At 40.1% G+C, this 23,487-nt stretch overlaps 1 protein-coding gene across 6 annotated transcripts in view; it reads left to right on the top strand.

Moving 5' to 3' along the window:
• LDB2 (LIM domain binding 2) overlaps window positions 1-23,487 on the top strand; it is a 687,185-nt gene that overhangs the window by 530,424 nt on the left and 133,274 nt on the right. For all 6 annotated transcript variants that reach the window (XM_030191221.1, XM_030191220.1, XM_030191219.1 and 3 more), the window contains exon 5: window positions 10,644-10,727. In XM_030191221.1, coding sequence (XP_030047081.1) covers window positions 10,644-10,727 — 84 coding nt within the window. The remainder of the gene's footprint in view (window positions 1-10,643; window positions 10,728-23,487) is intronic.

The following is a 23,487-nucleotide window of genomic DNA, read 5'->3' as shown; positions in this document are numbered from 1 at the left end:
TCTGTATTGAATGTCCTGTAGTGCTACATTAGGGGTCACTGTATGAAGGTCTTCAAATACAGCCCCCAACTGAGCTTCCGAAACATCCTCCACTAAGTCCTGGCTCCACTCCCTAGCTAGTTTAAAACAAAAAAGGAGCTTTCCTAGTATCTTGAATCAGTTGATACCATTGAGATAGTTTATTGAGGTATTATCTTTGATGGGCAGGGGTCAAGGGAGCAGGTGGTTGGTCAAAGGCCTTTCAGGAGTTTGTCAAGGCCCTCCTCTGTTATTGAGTTAAGAGTCCCATATGTCTGTGTACAGATTGGGCAAGTTTGTGTGCTCCTGACTAACTGACAGGAGACTGGGTGAGACTGCCTCTAAATCCTGGCAGAGACTTTTAATTTTATTGGGAAGTATGCAGCATAATCATCACAGTTCAGTTTCAAATGGCAGGCTCATTCTGTTTTAAGAGTTGCAGTAAGCCACTTACTGTGCTGAATAGATGCTTGGTTGAATTGGCAGCCTATTCAATGTATTACAATAATTTTTTGACTGCTGTTAATTCTTGACAGTACATTGACATATGTTTCTTAAAATTTAGCCTGTCCTCATCCAGGCAAGATTTACACTATCTCCTTTCTAGTTTCCATCCTTCATGCTTAAGGGTCTAAAGTTCTGGAGAGAACCAAGGTGAGTGTCCATGAGTGGGTCATAAGATCTTTTTTAGAGATACAGTTTTCTCTAGGACCTTAGCGAAAAGTGTATTCCAAATATCTACCTGCTCTAACACTATAGTTGCTTTTTTCATCCACATGGAGATAGTCCAAGGCCTCTAGGAAATTCTCAGCAGTCAGATTTTTCTTGTCTCTGAACTCCTTCCAAACTCTGGAAGGCACCATCCACTCAGGTGATTATATAGAGAACATTTGATAAGGAAGCGGTCTGTCCGCAATACAGACATTATTTCAACATTGCTATCCTGGTGTTCTAGGATGTTGATCCCCTTGCAGAGCACCAGGTCTAATATGTGACCCTTTTCATGGGTTGGAGAATTGATCACCCGTATGAATTATAGTGCTGTCATTGTGTTCAGGGAAGATTGCTGTAGTGGTATCTGGGGTTTCAATAAGTAGAATAAAATCTCCTATAATCACCAGCCTAGGGAAACTCAGGGTCACCTCTATAATCAGATTTAGAAGCTCTTGTATAGGTGATGTGTTGTTTTGAGGTGCTCACCATGAGCAGCCAGATTGGTTTCTTTTCTTCCAACTGGATCAAGAAGGATTCTAATTCAGTTAGATCAAGGATGGCAATTCTGCAAGGTTTGATTGTGTCCCTAGTGAAGACCACTACGCCTCTTCCCCATTTCACTGGCCTTGGATGGTAATGGATGTTGAAACCTGTTGGGCATAGTTCAGAAGATGGTAATCCCCTGGCTTCATCTAGTTAGGTTTTAGTTATTCCTACAAGGTCTAGATGCTGTTCACAGAAGGCATCATGGATCATTGGACATTTCTTAGTAGTTGATCTGGCATTCACCAGGCCTGTGGTTCCAAAGAGTGATCTGTGGGTGCGAAGCGTAGCTTGGGTATGACAGTAAGGTGATCATGTAAATAGGTGTTTGACCTCTTGGATTTTTATCTTCTCTTTGATTGGTGGGGATTATAATTTCATTTCTGTGCACTACTAGGATTCCTGAAGTCTCTTGGTCTACTGGGCCAAAGCACATTCCTAAAGTTTTGTGCTGTCCCTGCTGCTCTGCATTTGAACTGATTCTTCAGCGCAGGAATTGCAGTATATATTGGCTACTTATGCATTTACCAGTGAATATATTTGGAAACCAGTGTGACCCCTGATAAGGTTATTGAAACTTGGCTAGCTTGGGTCTAGTTTCCATTAAAGTTACATATGAGTGAACTATTACTGTTTCATTCCTCCTTGGATCACTGCTGCTATCTGTACTGTCTATAAATCAAATCAGGCCTGCAAGTTCAAAAACATTTGGTACTGTAAATCAAGTGACTAAATTTCACACTCCTGTGTAAAATTCCTCTGGAAGTTTATTGCTGTGGAGGTTTCAGCCCAACATCAGAATCTTAAAGATAGTACAAATTAAAGGTATAGGAGTAAATATTGAGCTGACAGCAGTGAGTGTTTTGCTGACAATTGCTGGCGTTATTCTTGGATATTCAATGCAGGGCCATATCCAGGCTTCCGCATTGACTCTCTGGTTTATGAGGCACTGGCTAACATGGCTGGATCAGTCAATGTTCAGAACTTAACCTGCCATGGGTTGCCACATAAAGATAGGACCGTGTTTTATGTGGTCCCATTTATGCGGCGGTTATCCTGGCCGTTAAGGGCCAGGTTCTATATATGGCGCCAAATAAATCCATGCGGAACACATTTGTGAATGCTAGTGCTGATTATAGCCTAGACTTAGTTGATAGATCAGCACCTAAAACTATGCATTTCTATTTAAGCCATTGAAAACCTGGTGTAAATCTCAGTGCATAGATTTAGGCACACAGGGCTACATTCTATAACAATGCACCTAAATTTTGAAATGCCCATTTCCACGCTAATAACCATGCCCCTTTTTACCTGCACATTAGAAATTAGTCACACTGCATTACAGAATATGCTTAGCGAATTGAGCGCCAAAATTCTAATTAGTGCCAATTAGTGCTCATTATTGCTTGTTAAGTGCTGATAGCAGTGCTGATTAGCTTCTTAAACTAGTTAAAGTTAAGCGCTTTGTTATAGAATCTGCATGGATCTCTAGGTTTGCTATATAGAATCTGGGGGTAAGTGCTGAATATCGATACTTCACTGATCAAGTGCTGACTCCCCCCCCCCTCCGGAATACCCTCAAAATAGCCAGCTTTTACTTACTGGTTAAATGCTCCTGAAAATTAATGGATAGCCCAAAACAAGTGATTTAGCTGGTCAGCAGCTGTTTCTGGCTGGTTAAATCCTTTTGAATATCGACCATATAAATTCCAACTCACGATTATAGTCATTGTTTCACTTTGCAGTTTCTGGTTCTGATGCCCAGTTAATGCAGCTCACTGGAGACTTTTTCTTCTGTTACCTAGGAGGGAAGATAAACATAGACCCAGCTCAGATCAGAAGAGAAGAGAAAGTTCTTGCTTGTGTAAGGAAGGCAAAGCTGTCTTTCTTAGAACAAAACAAATGAAATAAAAATAAAGAAACTTGAAATAAAACTGAGAACTGGTGCCTCAACACAGACTGAACAGAATTATGTAAAATGTTTAGCTGTAAATAAAACAAAATAGGTTGTTATTTAACCTAAACTGAAGGAGCCTAAGAAAGTAACATCACTGAAAATAGTAGTGGATGGGCAATTTTACAAATATTTCTAAACAAATTAATAACATTACATGATCACAGGCAGAGTTGGCTGGAGGAAATGGGGAATTCACTGAGTGATCACAGGAGCAGCAGGAACAACATACCATGTGAAAAGACAGAGAGAGAGAGAGAGAGATTTTGTGTGTGTGTGTCTATGTTTGGATGGGTGTGTGTGCGCCAGTGCCCCAAAATTAGTTTTGTGCATACCATGACAGTAATGAATGTCACTCATAAGACAAGGTATGTGAGGTTATCTTAATCTCTTAAATTTACTGTCAATCCTCACCATAGTACTTCCATCATACCAAAGAGAGCTTCCTCCTGGAGTTCATAAGATGTAACATTTATGGGCAACCTGGCCAGGTGTGCTTGAAAATTCCATTTAATCAAGCCTGTGGCACTCAATATAATGGGAAATATTTTTGTATCTTTCTGCCACATTAACTGCATTTCTTGGTGGTTGAGGATCTTCTCTCTTTCCACATGATACACAAATCGCTTGGGACTGACACCTGTATGATGCTGTAGAGAGGCCAAACGGTAAGGCACGGAACTGAAAATGGTGGCCTAAAATCGCAAACCGTAAAAATGTCTGATGCGGCAGCCAAATTGTAATATGCAAGTACGCCTCCTTGAGACCCAACGAGGTTAGAAACTCCCCGGGCTGCACCGCCGCTATAACCGAGCATAGCGTCTCCATGCAGAAGTGCCGCACCCTCAGGGATTCATTCACTTTCCATAAATCTAGGACCGGCCGGAAAGACCCCCCTGTTCGCGGACCCACAAAGTAGATGGAATAGCGACCTCCGCGAAGGTTTTCCCACATGAAACTTAAACGTTTGTAGGGCAAGTTTGGAAACAGGTTAAGGAGGCAATTGTATAAGTGGGCTCCTCCTTTTATGCACTCTAGTGCCATGCAGTATGAGAACCTAGGCATCCATATGCCATTATCTATGGAAAATCTAAATTTGAAAGCACAAAACCCCTCTGGGAAAAAATACACTGGCTACCAATCAAGGAACGCATTGCTTTCAAGATTTGTACCTTTGTTCACAGAATAATACATAGTCTAGCTCAGAGCTATATGTGTGAACTAATCAACTTACCAATTAGAAACAGAATTGAATCAGCCAGAACATACTTAACTCTTTACTTCCCAAGTTGTAAAAGCCTGAAGTATAAATCAACATATGCATCAAATTTCTCTTACATATGCACACAGCTCTGGAATTCTCTACCAAAGCGCCTGAAATCTACGAATAATCATCTAGAATTCCGAAAAAACCAAAAAATCTCACCTGTTCAAGAAGGCATACCCCACAGAATCTGACATAAATACCGAATAATGAAATATGGCAATTTAATCAGGAAACGGACGGTACTCAACCCCGACACATGATCACACCCTAACATTTTGTCTGAATCACCCCAACCTATTTACCAATACTTCTTTACTGTATTTGTCACTGTAATAGTACCCCTACACTGTATTTGTTCACACCGGAGTCTGTAACCACCTCTCCGGAACTATGTAAGCCACTTTGAGCCTACTAATAAGTGGGAAAAGGTGGAATACAAATGTAACAAATAAATAAATTATAAAATACTAGCATAACCTGGTATAAGGTGCCTAAATGTACACCAGCTATAGACCTGGTATAACAGTGGGCAGCTAAATGCAGCAATGGCATGCATAATGGCATTCATAATTGGCAGCAGCACCCATGCCCCTCCCATGCTTAGCCCATGTGAATGTCCCCTTTGCATGTATAAACTATGCCAATTATGTGACCCTGGGTAAGTCATATATCCCCAGATTCTATATATCGCGCATAGATTTCCAGGTAGAAAAATAAGAGTATTCCATAACAATGCATAGAACTTAATTGGTTAACAAGCCAATCAGTTCTAATTGGATGGTAATGAGCAAGTATCAGCACCAATTGGCATTAATTAGAACTTATATGCAGAATTCACTAAGCTCATTCTATAACGTGGTGTGCGTAAATTCTAATGTGCGTTGTTAAAAAGGGGGCATGGCAATGGGTGGGTCATGGGCATTCTGAAAATTTATGTGCATGGTTATAGAATATACCTGCTTTGCTCCTCACTTAGTATTTACTCTAGGTTTTACTTGGCATAATTCCTTGTGACTAAATATAGTCACGTGGAACAGCATGAGCGTATTCTATAAACCGCACAGAAAATTTTAAGAATATGCTTTAGGCAGAAATGTTTTCCGCATGGATTTTCCAGGTGCCATATATAGAATCTAGCCCATAACCCTTATGCAAATAATTGTACATGTAACTGCAAGTATGCAGGTTTTCTGTACATTCATGTGCATAAGTGGCACAGAAATGTGGGCACCCAGTTATAGAATTGCCTCCTTAATATTTACGTACTTGCTTATACAAATTACACATGTACCCATGTAAGTTAAGCCAGGAAACAGTGCAGGTATGCATATATGCACATAAAACCCAAGATTCTATATAGCGCGCTTAGAGATCTGTGCTGAAAGCCAAGCTAACGAGCTGATAACAGCACTAAACAAGCAATAATGGGCACTAATTGGCACTACTCAGAATTTATGCGCACAACTCGTTAAGCGTATTCTGTAATGAAGTGCGTTGAACTTCTAACATGCACAGGCAAAAGGGGCGTGGTTATGGTTGGGGAAATGGGCATTTCATGGGCATTCCAAAATTTACACGCGTAGTTATATAATATTGCCCAGTGCACATAAATCTACGCACCAAGATTTACACCACATTTTCTGTGGCGTAAATGGATGACATAATTTTAGGCACCTAGGGGTCCTTTTACTAAGCCATGGTAAAAAGTGGCCTGCAGTAGTGTAGGCGCGTGGGCCAGTTTATACCACGTCTGCAAAAAAGGGCTTTTTTTAATGGGACGAGAAAAGGGCATGCGGTAAAACTGAAATCGGTGCGGGTCCAAAACCAGCCTAAGCCCTTAACGCCACCCATTGATCTAGCGGTAAGGGCTCACACGTTACACGCATGGTGACCGGTCGGCACATGCCAACTGCCGATTACTGCCAGAAACAACGTGCATGGGAGGAAATAAATAAATAAATCATCCCAGGTGTTATGGATGCACACCAAATCTAAAATTACCACCAGGGAGGCATGGTAGCCTAGCGGTAGTCTTGTTTAGGCGCATGCTGCACGCATATAGCTCCTAATGCACCTTTGTAAAATGCCCCTCAGATATCAACTAAGTGTATTCTACAATCAGCGCCTAAATCTAGGTGCTGATTATAGAATACGCTTACTTGGCACTGATTTCAGTGCCAATTTTTTAGGCGCCATATATAGAATCTCCCCCAAATTGTGTTGGGTAATTTTCAAACAGAAGTATGCACATACAGTCACCTGGGCAATTTACTGATATCTACATGTACACATTTATAAAATTACCCTTGGAGCATGGATTTATAATAGGACACCTAGGCTGCAAAGGCATATGCTATGTATATGTGACTTTATGTAGGACTAAATTTTATAAAAGCACCTAAAAAATTGGCACTGAAAAACAATAGTGCTTAGCGGTATTCTATAAACTGTGCTTAAAGTTAGGCACTGTTTATAGAACAGCACTTAGCACCGGGAACGGAGTCTACATTTAGGTATGGCCACTTATACCAAGAAACCTTGCTGTAAGTCACTGCACCTAAATTAGGCACAGATCCTCCTTATTCTATAACAATGTGCATAAATTAAAGGAACACCACTGATATGCCAATGACCCTCCTCTCATGGCTGTGTCCCTTTTGTGGACCTGTGCACAGATCCTGCACATAAACCTACACGCATAAATGTCAATTAAATCCAATTAGCACCAATAATTGCTTGTTAAAATTTCAATTATTGGCTCTAATTGGCTCACTATTCAATTACATTGTGTGTACAAATTGAGCATGCACACAAATTTGCATGCACAATTTTTCGTGAGTTTTATAGAATTTCAGGGGATATTATCTTTCTGAAATCTGCAGCACAATTTTGCACCTGTTGCAAGACAAGAGAAACTTTGTGCATCTATGTGCCAGTAAAAATTGGCGCATATGCATTTATTTTAGCACACACATGCTCATCTTGCTTCCACTCTATCCATTCTCAGCCCTAATAATGCTTACAGGTATATTGCATTAAAGCAGATACTATGCTCCCTGTTCACAAAGCCAATCGGCAACACCGATACAGCCCATTCAAAGTGAAAGGGCTGTGTTGGCATTAGTGCACCACCAGCTGCTAGAGTGGCTTTGTAAACAGGGAGGTATGTTTTCCTAACCGTGCTTTTATGCATGAATGCAGGAGGACAATTTTATAAATTCCATCTTAATCAAGTATACCCTAGGACTATTTCATAAGGCGCCAACCTGAGCATGTGAATGAATCCCTGTTTATATGCTCAATTTGCTTACAAAATTAACCCCTTAAGTTATCAAGGAATGTTTTTTTATCATCCTGTGCCTGGGGTTTACTGGAAAAAAAACAAACCTTCTAACAGTCTACAACTATATAAACAACTATATAAACAAAGATTGCCGTGCCTATTCCAAAAGTTATACTATTTCTTTTAAATTATTAGCAATAGCATATGCAATCTTTTTATTATCTTGAGCCTATGCAAAAAAAAAAACTAGATTAACTGGAATCTACCTAGCAAAACAGAAATTTATGCTTTGCTTGATAGATTCCAGTTAATCTAGTTTCTTTTGCATAGGCTCAGGATGATAAAAAGATTGCATATGCTATTACTAATAATTTAAAAGAAATAGTATAACTTTTGGAATATGCAGGACACTCTTTTGTATTGTTTATATTGTTGTAGACTGTTAGAAGTTTTTTTTCCAGTAAACCCCAGAATATTACAAATTTTAAATTAATAAAAACACATTTCTGAGTTTAATTTTATGCTTACAAAGGCACGCTAGCTATTTTAGCACATGCTAAAAATTAGCCTGCACTGTGTAGATGCACATAATATTCCTATAGCTTAAGTGTCCCATGGTAGTTCTGGGATCGGTGCGCACCAATTCTGTGCTTAAAAAATATAAAATATTTTTAGTGTGTGTAGGGGGGGCATGTTTGGAGGTGGACAGTAGACATGCCCTGTGATAATCGGGGAGCTCGGGTAAATTGCCGCAAGTTGCAGGGTTAGTGCATGAGCCATTACCGTCTAGTAAATAGGTAGCGATAAGGGCTCACGCACTAATGGCCATACGTTAATTGGGAAATTAGTGTGTGGTCATTAAAGGGAAAATAGAAATTGCAGCCATTTTACTGTCATGCTAAAAGTGCCTCAGCGCTTGGAAAACCCACATGCTACAAATAGAGCAGGCCACTTTTTAGCGCTGCTTAGTAGAAGGACCCCTTTGAATTTTATTTATAATTATGTTAAATTTTTATATTTTTACAAGAACATTTTATGTTTTACAATTCTGCTGTATACTGTGTAAAGCCATTTTTGTAGTAGATAGGCAGCTAAAGCTGAATAATAAATATGTATATAAATTTGTATATAAATATACACTGCCTCACAGAAAATCCACAGAAAGTGCACACTGCCACCTAGGGGTCCCTGACTTATACAGATTTAGGAAGAACCATTGCTGCAAACCTAGATGGGCATAATGCAGTAGAATGGTTTACACCTCCTCACTACACTGAAATGGTATAATCTTGCTATATATAGATATAATTATATGTATAGGAGGTAAAATTTCTGCAGATTGTCTAGAATAATTTCAAATATCTAATCTATACATTTCAAATTACAAGTGTATTCTGCGGTACTATATGTATAGTGAGTGTCACTGAATATAGAAGTATACATCAATATTCTGCTATATGTATAACTTATAAGTGCCAAATATCAGCAACTCTCTGTGTAAAGTATATGTAGAAATGGTACTTATATCTTAAATGTTTGACCTGCAACCTAGTTTATACCTGCAGTATTCTGTCTATTCTTTATTCCCCCAATATGCAAAACCATTGAACCTGCCAGGAATGGCTCCTGGCCAGTTAAATGACACTTAAGTGGCTATCCGGCAATAATCAGCAGGAGATAGTCAGGTTTTTGTAGCCCAAATGCATGACCCTGCATTTTTTAGCATTAAATCTTAGCTTACTGCTTGCTATATAGGAAGTACCGCCAGGCTACCGTAGCAGCCCGGCGGTACTTCCCACCCCTAGTGCCAGAGTGTACCCAGTGGTAATTGGGCAGTGCCGCACGCTACCCAGTTACTACCAGGCTAGAAAGGGAGCCCTTACTGCTACCTCAATGGGTGGCGGTAAGGGCTCCCCCCCTCCCGAAATGGCCACGTGGTAAGTGCTTTACTTGCCACACAGCCATTTCCTGTAGGAAAGCGAGACTTCCTTTTTACCAGCGCAGACCCCCTTTTGCCACAGCAGGCCTATATTTGGCCGGTTTAAACTTAACCGGCCAGCGCTGAATATTGACTTGGCTGGTTTTGTTTAAACTGGCCCAAAATAAACCAGATATTCAGTGCCGGTCACCTTAAACAGCCCAGCATTGAATATCTGGGCTCAGCGTGAACAGTGAGAGTCAGCCTTGCTAACTCCCAAAGTCTGAATATTGGCCCCTATATGTACAGTGGGTGCCACCCTAGAACTCCCCAAATATGTCCATGTTCCCCCATATCCTGACAGACATATATTATAATGCCTTCAGATTAAAAAAGAAAAAAAAACAGCTGTTATATGTTTAGAATAGCCCCAAATGTAGAATCCTGTTTAGAAGGAATGGATCTTAGCAGAGATTGGGTGACAACGCTGGTAATTGGGAAGCAAAACCGGTTCTGGGCAAACTTCTACGGTCTATGCCCTGATCGTGACTGAATAGATAGGGATGGGCTCGAGGGTAAATTTTAAGGGGCTTCGACATTAGCTTCAGAACTTTTAGTACAAGAAGAGTGCTGGGCAGACTTATAAGATCTGTGCCCTGAGAATGGTAAGGACAAATCAAACTCAGGTGTACATATAAAGTATCACATAGCAAGTAAAATGAGTTTATCTTGTTGGGCAGACTGGATGGACTGTACAGGTCTTTATCTGCCATCACTTACTATATTACTATGCTTTTAAAAATAAATCATTTTTGCTTAATGATGTAAATGGAAATTACTTATTGGACTGATTATAGATTTGTAGAATAATTTTGAACCATTTTGACTTGTTTTACACAATTATAACATTAAAAAAAAAAATCTTTCTACTTTGGTTTCTATCCAGGCACAAGACCCTCAGGTTCTGGAGCAGCTGTCCAAAAACATCACCCGAATGGGTCTAACGAATTTCACCCTCAACTACCTCAGGGTAAGCACTATAGTTTTTGTCATAATGGAGTATATTGAGTTTGAAAAGGTTACAGGCATCTTAGTAGCAACATGGCACAGTAGGGTCCAAGCTAGAGGAGGGAAATAATTTTCTATTAAATTAATTATCCTTGATTAATCAATCAATGATGTCTTTGCATTAGCTAATGAAATGGGTTGTATATTTTTCATTTTTTCATATGGACAAATCATTCTAATGTGAAAGAGGTAATTTTGTGTACAGGATGCCTGGGCAGGAAAGCCACATGGGTGCATTTGTTGTGCTTGTTTTATAAAACCAACGTTTATGCCTATGTGCCTTTAAAAAAGATTATCCCTCTGGAAAGTAGGCCAGACCCATTTACACCTGCTCTGAGGTATATAAATGTTCGCACATATGTGTCAATAAGAATAAGTGCACATATGCATATGTTATAAAAGGCAAAAAAAAAAAAAAAGTGAGCAGACTGGAAAAAAGTCTAGGGGGATGCTGGGCTTGATGAACCTTCGGTCCCAGTATGGCAACACTTATGTTCTTATGTTCTTAGTTGATATTTCAGTGCCTAAATCTACCCGCATCCATTTACACCAATAAAAACATGGCGTAAATCCCAGCACGGTTATAGGATAGCACTTACACACGGGAATTGTACCTAGCTTTAGGCACAGCCATTTGCATCAACTAAAATGTGGTACAAATGTACACGCCTACATTAGGCACGTATCCCCATTATTCTATAACAGTGTCTGTTAATTTTAGAAACGCCTATCTGTAGGAAGTGGGAAATGGACCAATGACTCCAGGGAGACGGGACTATGATGATAAAAACTGACAACTTTATTCACAGACTCGACACAGTACTGTGTTTCGGCCACAGTGAATATGCTAATGAGTAGTCTTGATAAAGACTTTGATAAAGTAAGTTAGATAGAAAGTGTACATAGACGCTACACTTTCTATGTAACTTACTTTGTCAAAGTCTTTATCAAGACTACTCATTAGCATATTCACTTTTCAAGCTACGAGGATCATTTAAGACTCCTGAGGCAGGCCTGTGGCCGAAACACAGTACTGTGTCGAGTCTGTGAATAAAGTTGTCAGTTTTTATCATCATAGTCCCGTCTCCCTGGAGTCATTGGTCCATTTCCCACTTCCTACAGATAGTCTTGTTTGCGTGGGAGTTTGTGTTCATCCGCCTAGGTGGATTGCCGTTCCCTTAATTTTAGAAACGCCCCCATTTTGTCCATAACCCTCCCATTTCTGTGCCCTCTTTTTCAGATTGCACATAAATTTTAGGCATAGATCCCATGGCTAAATTTATACATATGAAAACCAATTAAATCTAATTAGTGCCAATAATTGCTTGTTAAAAAGCCAATTATTGGCACTAATTAGCTCATAATTCAATTAAATTGCACGTGGAAATTGGACACACATCCAAATTTGCACGTACTACTTTTTACAGAATTAGGGGGTTAAGTTTCATAGCACACATTTGCAAGGGGCAGAGCATGGGCGGGATATAGGCAGGGCTCCCACTTAATGCACATAACTTACAGAATAATGTAAGTTATTTGCATCTCTATCCCATTTAAATGCCTGCACTTACACCAGCTCTAAAGCTGGAGTAAACGTTAGACATACTGATACCAGATGACACTAGTGTTCTACAAAGGAACCTAGGTTCCATTATTTTTATTTATTAGGATTTTTTTACCGTCTTTTTAAAGGAATTCAGTCAAGGCGGTGTACAGTAAGAATAAATCAAACATGAGCAATAGACAATTACAGCAGCAAAAATATTCAAATAACAAAATACAAAGTATGGCATAGTGTGCTACTTACAATGTCAACACAATACGTAATAGAACATTTTAATTGACAGTGTAGGGTATAAGCAAAGATGGAACATATAGATAGGTGAAAGAGTAAGAGGAGTTAGAAAGTAAGCTGACTCATTTAAAGAAAGGTGCACATGAAGTCAGAGAGATGGTTAAATATTATCTCAACTAGGTTAGGAGTGGATAAAGATGTCCTGCTGCTGTATGTGCAGCCCGTGTCACTCCTTGTGTGTGTGAGTGAGACTAACAAGTTAGTCACTTCTTCCAGTAAAGGCCTGGTTGAAGAGCCAAGCTTTCACCTGCTTCCTGAAGTAGAGATAGTCTTATGTTAAGCGGAGCCTTTCAGGCAGTGCATTCCAGAATGTGGGGGCTACTCCAGAGAAGGCTCCTACTATGCAGTCTCCAAATGCCTAATTGGAGGCACCCACTTAAAGAATTGCCTCCTATGTTCTTAAGTAGGCAATTTTTCCATGAGCAAAGGCATTTAAAAAGAAACAAACATATTTCTGTATAGATCACAGACTGATTTTGTATCTCGTTTTACTCTTCTTTAACTCTTTCAAAATCTTTTTGTTTGGCTGTGTAAACCATAAACTCAGGCCCATGTTTCAAACCTCCTCCAGCACTCTCTGAATGCCTTATTATAGGTTATAATAATAAATATCTTACTTGAGCTGAATATTTCCTAAATATTGCTTTTTATGACAATTCAACAAAAGCAGAATGTTTCCTGCTATTTGACATCCTCAGTCAAAATTAGTTGGGAACAACTGAGCCCTCAGACAAATCAACTTACTCAAGTAGGATTGGTGAGAAAAATAAAGATTAAGGGGGTCTTTTACTAAAGCTTAGCTCAAGTTATCTGCAGCAGGGCCCATAGGTATAAAATGTGCTCTGCTGCAGATAACTTGAGCTAAGCTTTAGTAAAAGACCCCCTAAGTTTAAACCTTCTTCCACCAGTTTGAATTATCAATCATCTCACTACCCCAGATTCCTGGTTTACACTTTTAAAGCTAGATTCTATATATGGCGCCTGAGAAATCCATAGAGAAAAAAATTACGCCTCAGTGTATTCTCTAAAGAATTTTATAGAATAGACAAATTTCCATGCGGTATATATGAATATGTCGAGCGGCTCGCCTTGTGACCAAATTTGTTCGTGTCCATTTAGACCAAGTTTTACTTGGCGTAAATCCTGACTCCCAAATTAGGCACAGACCAAGTGTATTCTGTAATAATGCACATAGATTTTTAAAACACCCACACCCCACACATGACGATGCCCCCTTTTCAACTATGCGACTCAGAATTTAGGTGCACCACGGTATAGAATACACTTACTGAGTTGTGCGTGTAAATCTCAATTAATGCCAATCAGTGCTGATAATTGTTACCATTCAATTAACAGTGTTGATTAGCTGGCTAACCAATTAATTTATGTGCATAGTTATAGAATACGCTTCGGATTTTCAGGCGCCATAAACAGGGGCCCTTTTACTAAGCCGCATAGGTGCCTATGCACACCCAACATGTGCCAATTTGGAACTACCGTGTGGCCCAGGCAGTAATTTCATTTTTTACTCGTGTCCACTAAATGCACTGGAAAATATATTTTATTTTCCAGTGTGCAGCTCTAACTGGGTGGTAATTGGCATTGTACGTGCACTGATGATTACCGCTCGGTTAACGTGTGAGACCTTACCACTAATTGAATGGGTGGTGGTAAGGGTTCAGGCCCAAAATGCACACGCACCAATGTTCATTTTGCCGCACGTCCATTTTCGGCCAAAAAAAGTCCTTTTTTGTAGGTGTGCTGAAAAATGCACCTGTGCGCATCCAATACACGCATCTACACCATTAGATTGTAAGCTCTTTGAGCAGGGACTGTCTTTCTTCTATGTTTGTGCAGCGCTGCGTACGCCTTGTAGCGCTATAGAAATGCTAAATAGTAGTAGTAGTAGTAGTAGTACACCAGTGCAGGCCACTTTTCGGCGCATCTTAGTAAAAGGATCCCACAGAATCCGGAGGTTAACTACCAACACATATCTGAAAAGCTGCACTTTTTTTCAAATAATACCTGGCAAGCAAGCCATGAAAACCACCCACCCTCCATTTTCATCCAGCTGCAGGACAACTTCTGGCACCCACCACAATGCAGTCATACAAAATACTATCTGACAGTAAATAACGGCTATGGTAAAGAATATACAGTTTCTGGTAATAAAAGTCTTCCAAGTATTATCCAAAAAAGGTTTCCAGACACAACATAGAATTTATTAATAGCCTTTCTACCCATAAAATTCAATTTTTGCAAATTAATTTTCCCATGAGCAAAGGCAATTTATTATCATGGAAATACCCTGTAGCACAAGTATAGAAATAACAATAGCCTGACTACTTGCTGGGCTTTTATTGTGCCAAGAAAAAAATTATTCAGATTTATTTAGAAATTCAAAACTTTAAGTGAGCCCAAAGGAAAACACATACGAGCTTTAGAAATGGTTTCAAAAAGTCTTCAGTCTGTGTATTAACAAATTCCAAAGACATATGATTTGATCTCACAAAAAATGAGAACTGGAAATCATTTTCTCCTAATATACAGAAATAATTTAGCACTGAAACATCTTGCACTATGGACCAAAAGTGTGATGCATTATTCCCATTGACACAGGGTGTAATTCATCGTGGACAACATGTTGAAATCTTATGCTCAGTGTGCAGCAATGGCGGCCAAAAAAGCAAACAGAATGGGGCCCTTTTACGAAGCAGCGGAAGCCACACCACCGTGTCACTGCATTCCAAATCAGCCCTACAGGAGCCCAGCGGTGGTTCCGGCTTCCAGCGCACAGCGATTATGGCACCAGAAAATAGTTTGTATTTTCTAGCACAGGAGATGTGCCTGGCAGTAATCGGGCAGCGCTGCTTGCTGCCTGTTACTGCCGGGCTACCTCCAGAGCCCCTACAGCCTCCTAAATAGGAGGTGGTAAGGGCTTCCCCAGGAAAAGGCCATGCACCAATGCCTTGACCATGCACCGACACCTTTAACCAGCGGTGGTAAATGGGGGCCTTCGTGCATGGCAAACACATGCTAATGCCACCATTTCGTAAAAGGACCCCAATATTAGGAATTATGAGGAAAGAGATAAAGAATAATATCATAATGCTTCTAAAGCTCTCAATGGTGTGACTGCAACTTTTATTAATGTGTGCAATTCTGGCTCCTACATCACAAAAAAATGTAGCAGAATTAGAAAAGATACAGAAAGGGACAACCAAACTGATTGAGGGGATGAGACTTTTCTATGAGGAAAGGCTAATGAACTTAGAACAAGACAGCTGAGGGCAGATATGATAGAGCTCTACAAAATCCTGAGTGGAGTGGAACAGGTAAACATGAATTGATTATTTACTTTTTGTAAAAGTAAAAAAAATCTATGGGGCACGCCTTGGAATTACTAAGGGCCCCTTTTACAAAGCAGTGGTAAGCCCAACACAGGCTTACTGCTCGCTAAAAAGGAAGTAGCGCCCGGTAGTTTCCATCCCCAGTGCACCGTCATATCTAGCGCTTCAAATATATATTTATTTTTGTAGTGCTAATGTGTACATGGTGGTAATTTGGCAGTACCGTGTGCTGCCCGGTTACTGCCAGGTTAGTGCAGGAGCCCCCGAAATGTTCATGTGGCAAGTGCTTCACTTGCCACATGGCCATTACTGTAAAAAAAAGAAAGTCCTACCTTTTACCCGCTGCAGTAAAAGGGGGCCTCGGCGTGCGTCAAAAACATGTGCCAATTCCAGCGCAGGCCCCCTTTTGCCGCAGCTTCATAAAAGGGGCCCTTAGTAACATTTAAAACAAAGTGTAGTTAAACTCTGGAACTGACTGCCAGAGGAAGTGGTAAAAGCAGTTAACATAGCTGAGTTTAAAAACAGTTTGAACATATTCCTGGAGGAAAAGCCCATAAATTATTAAGGTAGACCTGGGGAAAGCCGCTGTTTATGCCTGGGTGTAAGTAGCATGGAATCTTGTTAATTTTTGGGATCCTGCCAGGTACTTTTGACCTAGATTGGTCACTATTGGAAATAGGATGCTCAGCTAGCTAGACCCTTTCTCCGACTCAGTATGGCTATTCTTATGTTCTTAAGGACTTTTCCTGTAGATATTTAAAGGCTCCCAATATTCAAAACCATTTAACCGGCCAGCAATGGCACCTGACCAGTTAAATGGTACGTAGCTGACTACCTGATGATATTCAGCAGGAGTTAGCTGGCTGTCTCTTGCTGAATATTGCTGCTTAGCAGCTTTCAGATAGCCAGTTATATTGCTCAATATAACCGGCTATCCGCCAATTTTCAGTGTGAGTTTGGTGGCCATATTTGGCCATGTGAAACCCTGGAATATCTTCGGCCAGTTTAAACTTAACCAGCCAGAGCCGAATATCGACTTGACCAGTTAAGTACAAACCAGCCAAAAATAAAATGGATATTCAATGTCGGTCACTGGAAAGGGCCCAGCATTGAATATCTGGCATCACTGTGGACCACGAGAATTAGCCGGGTCAATTCCTACGGTGTGAATATCAGCCTCAGGGAGCGTAAATTTGTAGCAAGGTGCCCTGGCAGGGAAGGCTACCAAGAAAGTTACACCTGTTCCAAGGCAACAGTAACTTTCTGCAAGTATGTTCCAATAAGAATTCACATTTTGGCACTTATTTAATAAATATTTATTTATTTATTTGCTGCATTTGTATCCCACATTTTCCCACCTATTTGCAGGCTCAATGTGGCTTACATAATACCCTATTGGTGATCGCCAGTTCCAGTATAACAATTACAAAGTGAGTAATGGTATAATAAGGTTCATGTGTACAAGACACAATATTGGATCGTCGAGAAGGGGAATTGTGTTTTGTCCATTCGCTCTTTGGTTTTGCTTGTGTTGTAGGGTTTGGGTATTTAGGTTGGGTCTGTAGGGTATGTCATTTGGAACAGATCAGTTTTTAGTGATTTCCGGAAGTTTAGGTGGTCATACGTTTTTTTCACAGCTTTAGGTAATGCGTTCCATAGTTGTGTGCTTATATAGGAAAAGCTGGATGCATAAGTTGATTTGTATTTGAGTCCTTTGCAGTTTGGGTAGTGGAGATTCAGGTATGTTCGTGCTGATTTTGTTGTGTTTCTGGTTGGCAGGTCTATAAGGCCTGTCATAAATCCCGGGGCTTCGCTGTAGATAATTTTATGAACCAGTGTGCAGATTTTGAAAGCACTACATTCTTTGATTGGGAGCCAGTGTAGTTTTTCTCGGAGGGGTTTGGCGCTTTCGAATTGCGTTTTTCCAAATATGAGCCTGGCTGCCATGTTTTGGGCAGTCTGAAGTTCCTTTATGATTTGTTCTTTACATCCCGCATAGATTCCGTTCAGTAATCTACATGACTTAATACCAGATATTGTACCAGGTTGCAGAATGTCTCCCTCGGGAAGAATGGTTTCAGTCGTTTGAGTTTCCACATTGAATGGAACATCTTCTTAACTGTAGATTTCGCTTGGCACTCTAGGGTGAGGTTACGGTTGATTGTGAAGCTGAGAATTTTCAGGCTGTCTGAGATAGGAAGGGTGTGTTCTGGGGTGTTTATGCTTATGGGTTTGTATGTGTTGTATTGGGATGAGAGGATGAGACAGTGTGTTTTTTCTGTGTTGAGTTTTAGTTGGAATGCATTTGCCCATGAGTCCATGAAGTTCAAAATGAGCTTGATTTCATTGGAGATTTCAGCCAGTTCATGTTTAGAAGGAATGTATGTTGTGACATTGTCTGCGTAGATGAAAGGGTTGAGGCCATGGTTGGATAAGGACTTGACTAATGGGGTCATCATCAGGTTGAAGAGGATCGGGGATAGTGGTGATCCTTCGGGTACTCCGCACTCTGCTTTTCATGGTGATGAAAGCCCTTGACCCAGCTAAGTATGTTTCCGCCGATGCCGAAGTAGTCTAGTAGTCTTAGTAGTATTTTATGGTTTACCATGTCGAACGCACTAGACGTCGAATTGAAGGAGGAGTATGCTTTTACCTGTTGCTATTTCCTGCTTGAATTTGGCTAGGAGAGTGATTAGTACTGTTTCAGTGCTATGTAGTGGCCGAAATCCTGATTGTGATTCATGTAGTATTGTGAATTTGTACATATAATCAGAAAGTTGTTTGGTTACCATTCTTTCCATCAATTTGACTGCCATTGGGATAGAAGCTACCGGGCGGTAGTTAGAGATTTTGTTTGTTTTTTTCTTGGTATCTTTTGGTATTGGGGTCAGTAAGATATTCCCATTATCCTTGGGGAAGAGACCTTGTTGAAGCATGTAATTTATGTGGGATGTTAGGTCTGCTATAAAGCGGTGGAGGGCGGCTTTTATCAGGTAGCTGGGGCAAGCACGTAATGTACAATGGTTATTGGAGAACCTGTTAATCGCCTGGGTGACTGTTTCAACGGTGAGGAGAGCGGAGTTTGACCAGGTTTGATCCGCTGGATATTCACCGGGGGTAGGGCGATGAAGTTTTCAATATCGGTGTTGTCCTGAGGTAATGTGTTAGGTAGGTTTACAATTTTTTCTTTGAAGTATTTAGCAAGATTGTCTGCAGTTGGGATGTCTGTATTAGTTGTGGTGACCAAGGTGGTATCTAGTAGTTTGTTCACGAGTTGGTATAATTTTTTCGTGTCTTTGTAATCTGGACCTATTTTAGTTTTATAGTAGGATCTTTTGGTCTGTCTTATAGCGTATTTGTATTTCCTTTGTATTTGTTTCTATGCGTTGAGTGCGTGTTCATCTTTTATTTTTTTCCATGCACGTTCGAGTTGCCTGGATTGTGTTTTTAGTATTTTCAGTTCTTGTTCGCAAGGGTGCTATTTCATCTAGTATACTTTTGCATCTTTTATCCCATTCTGAGAGGTAGTAAGTATATGGAGTCCGTTTGTGCTGTCCATTCATTATTGTATATCGTTTGCCAGAATGTTTCCGAGTCTATATGGTCCCTGGTGCTACAGGTTGTGTGTTCTTGGGTACGGTGTGGACCCTTTTTCCGCCATTTTAGGGATCGGTTTAGTTTGTAGTGGTCGGTCCATGGTGTTTCTGTCAATTTAATTCCTGTTATTATTAGGTTCTTGTCTGCGGACAGTTTGTGTGAGATGAGGTCGAGTGTGTGACCTTTGACATTGGTTGCTTGCATGGGTGGCTATTTGAAATCCCATGAGTGCAGGAATTCCTTGCATTCACATGCGTTGGTAGAATTTAGGTCTTCTAGGTGGAGGTTGATATCTCCTAGTACTAGTATATTGGAGTTGGTTACACAGGTGTTTGAGATGAAGTCCATGAAGTTTGGCTGGCTTTTGTTTCAATTACCTGGTGGTCTGTAAAACAAGATACAGTTTAGACATTAATCTAGCCCCATTTCAACCATTCTCTAGCCCAGGAATGCCTACACATATATCACAGAAGGCAGGGCTGGTGTTAGCTATTGATGAGCCCAGGGCAAGAAACTGAAAAGAGAACCACAAAGCTCACCATCAGGCTATAACTCCTTCTGCGTGAGACAGGCTTGAGGCACCTGGCAGCATAGAAGCTCAAGGCAATTGCTTTGGTTGCCACCCTCTAAAGCTGACCCTGGCAGAAAAATAGGCATGTTTTTCTAACATCTGCTTTTATGCTTCTATACCCCAAGCAATTTTTTGAGTGCCTACATAAGAGTATAAAATGCCGATCTTCATGTGCAAATTGTTCATTCATTTACTCTCAGAATAGGAAAAAAAAGTTTTGTGATCTGCTCTTAAATAAGAAAAGTCCTTTGGGACCACTGGTCCATATTCTGGGGGAAAAATATATATATATATATATATATATATATATATATATATATATATATATATATATATATATATATATATATATATATATATATATATATAAGAACCACAGGGAACTTACACCAGTTGTCAGTCCTGTGGGTAACAATAGATAGCAAAAATCACTTTTTCATACGATACCAAACTAGAATAGCTGAAACTTACTACAACTGCTACTACTACTACTACTAATCATTTCTATAGCGTTACTAGATGTACATAGCGCTATACACATTAAGGGGGTGGAAATTTTATATATGGCAACTAAAGTTGCATTGGCAAATTGGGCAGTGCAGCCAAATTGCACGTGCAACTTAGCAACCCAATCTGTGCCAATAATTGGGTGATAACTAGCAATTGGCACTAATTAGAATTTACACATGCACCCTAATAAGCATATTCTGTAAAGTGGTGCACATAAATTCTAAAGTGCAAATCTCAAATGGGGGCGTGGCCATGGGAGGGACATGGGCAGGCTGTGGGCGTTCCTAAAAATTGCACACAGTTATTGAATATGCCTGATCCATGCCTAAGTTAGGCGTGGGCATTTACACTGGGTTTTAACTGACGTAAATGGCTGCGCCTAAATTATAGTCACAGGGATGGGTGTACATGTATTCTATAAACTGCACCTAACTCTAGGCGAGGTTTATAGAATAGTGCTAAGCATGGTTTTTTTCAGCACCATATATAGAATTCCCCCCCCCCCATGGAGAAGATTCTATATATGGCGCCTAAAAATTTGGCGCTGAAATCAGTGCTGACTAGGCATATTCTATAACCAGTGTCTAGATTTAGGCACCGATTGAAGAATATGCTTAGTTGATATCTCAGTGCCTAAAACTACATGCATCCATTTACACCAATGAAAATGTGGCGTAAATATCAGCGTGTAGATTTACACGCACTGGGCCATATCCTATACCTATGCATGTAAATTTTGGAATGCCCACAAAATGCCCATTTCCCTGCCCATAACCACACCCTTATTTTCCTGGATGCGTTAGAAATTTGGTGCACTTTGTTACAGAATACTCTTAGCAAGTTATGTGCATAAATTCTAATCGGTGCCAATTAGTGCTCATTATTGCTTGTTAAGAGCTATTATCAATGCTGATAACTTGATAAGCCAATTAAGTTATCCAAGTTGTTGTAGAATCCACGCCGATTTCAGCTCAGATCTCTAGGCGCACTATATAGAATCAAGGGGTACATGCAGGTACTTTTTCTGACCGAAGTGGGCTCAGAATGTAAAGGGGTCTTTAACTAAAGTGTGTTAGCTCGTGCTAAAAATCAGCTGGTTCTAAATGCTTAGACGCCCATGGCATGTCAGCATTTGGGCAATGGATGGTTAAGTGACTTGCCCAGGGTGACAAGGAACTGCAGTGGGAACTGAACCCAGTTCCCCAGGATCTCAGTCCACTGCACTTATCATTAGGCTTAAATATCGAATGGCTGACAGTTCTATGTTCTATACTATAGGTAGATAGAACAGCATCCTATTTTTAATTTTGTGTATGCACTTGTTTCATTCAAGAAAAGAGTCTTCTTAAAGACTTATGAGATGCCGCCGTTTAATGTTATACAAAATTACAAAAGATTGGTTGCGAGGTCATCCTATTGCAGAACAGAAGGGCAGCAATATTGTAGCAACAATCAGCATGATCTTAACTAAAAAAAAAAAAAAATCAATCATGAGTAAAAATGGCCACGATTACCCAATAGATTTACACAGCTCTTTTTATTAGCTGCGTTTTCAGGCTTGAATAAACTAGTATGGGCTAACTTCAGGCAATGTTTGATAAGATGCAATGCAGGTATTCCTACACATATCTGCTCCGCTACACCCCCTCCCCAACCGTCTCAGTAATTCTACTTTCACCCCCCCCCCCCCCCCCCGTGCCTCTTTAAAACAGAAAGAAACTGCTGACCATCATGAATGTTGCGGAGGTTTTGTGATGCTGGCAAAGAGCCCACCAAGCTCCCTTGCAACGTAGACCTATAAAAAGTTCAGGAAACTCTATTTCATTTTACAACACTGTACCTACATTTTCACATAAATCCAGAACTTTACAGTGGTCTGTATAATAGGAACTTACAGGCGTAAAGAACTACTGCATTCATTCAGCTCCCTAGATCCCCATCCCCCTCAGCCCTCCCCTTCTCAGTTTTTTTCATAGCATATCAGAAACGAGCGGCAGCGTATTAGTGTTCAGAAACCCGCTGTGATGTTGCACAGCAGGCTTCAGATTCTGCTGGATTGTTCAGAACATTATCAGCATCCCGTGCAGCATTTGCTAAAGAGTTAATTGCTTTGCCTCCCCTGTAGAATTCTACATGCAAATACGTGAGCTTTTCAAACTCGTACTTGGAATATTTGCTAATTTGAAGGAAAGTCAGTTGCTAATGTAGTCGTGAGCAACAAGAAAGGAAGGAGCGGAAATAAAGAAACATCCATTTTTAGTGGGTTCTTCTCTGAGCTGCATTCCACTGAGGTTTTAACAGGGAAGAACTGAAGATAAAATGCGTTTGTCTTTGGACCCGTCAGTGAGCCAGGAAAATATAAAAATCGTACTTTTCTTTTAATTTTTTTATACTTAGTTTCTTTAGCCCTGAATAGAGAGATGTGGTAGCCGTGTCAGTCCACTTTTAAAGGTAATCAATAAAAATAAAACAAAGTAAAACTTGGAAAAGAAAATAAGATGATATCTTTTTTATTTACATTTTTTGATTAGCTTTTGAAGGTAGCCCTTCTTCGTCAAAAAGCAAATGAACATGGCAAAGAAGGGCTACCTTTGAAAGCTAATCAAAAAATGTATTGTTATGTCCAATAAAAAAGATATCATTTTCTTTTCCATGTTTTAATTTGTTTTATTTCTATTGATTACCTTTAGCCCTGAAAAATGCTATGCCAAATTGTTTACCAATGTCCAATGTCATGGAGGCAAACACTTACCTGATACTTGTAGCAGTCGTACCCAAAGCACTATCCATCCAAATCTGTAATCTCCAAAGTGCAGCGTGGGATGTGTTATGTTATGCT

This window comes from Microcaecilia unicolor, chromosome 2 (genome assembly GCF_901765095.1).
Source record: "Microcaecilia unicolor chromosome 2, aMicUni1.1, whole genome shotgun sequence".
Lineage (NCBI taxonomy): Eukaryota > Metazoa > Chordata > Amphibia > Gymnophiona > Siphonopidae > Microcaecilia > Microcaecilia unicolor.
Note: the sequence above shows the minus strand (reverse complement) of the source record. Positions and strands in the feature narration are given on the sequence as shown.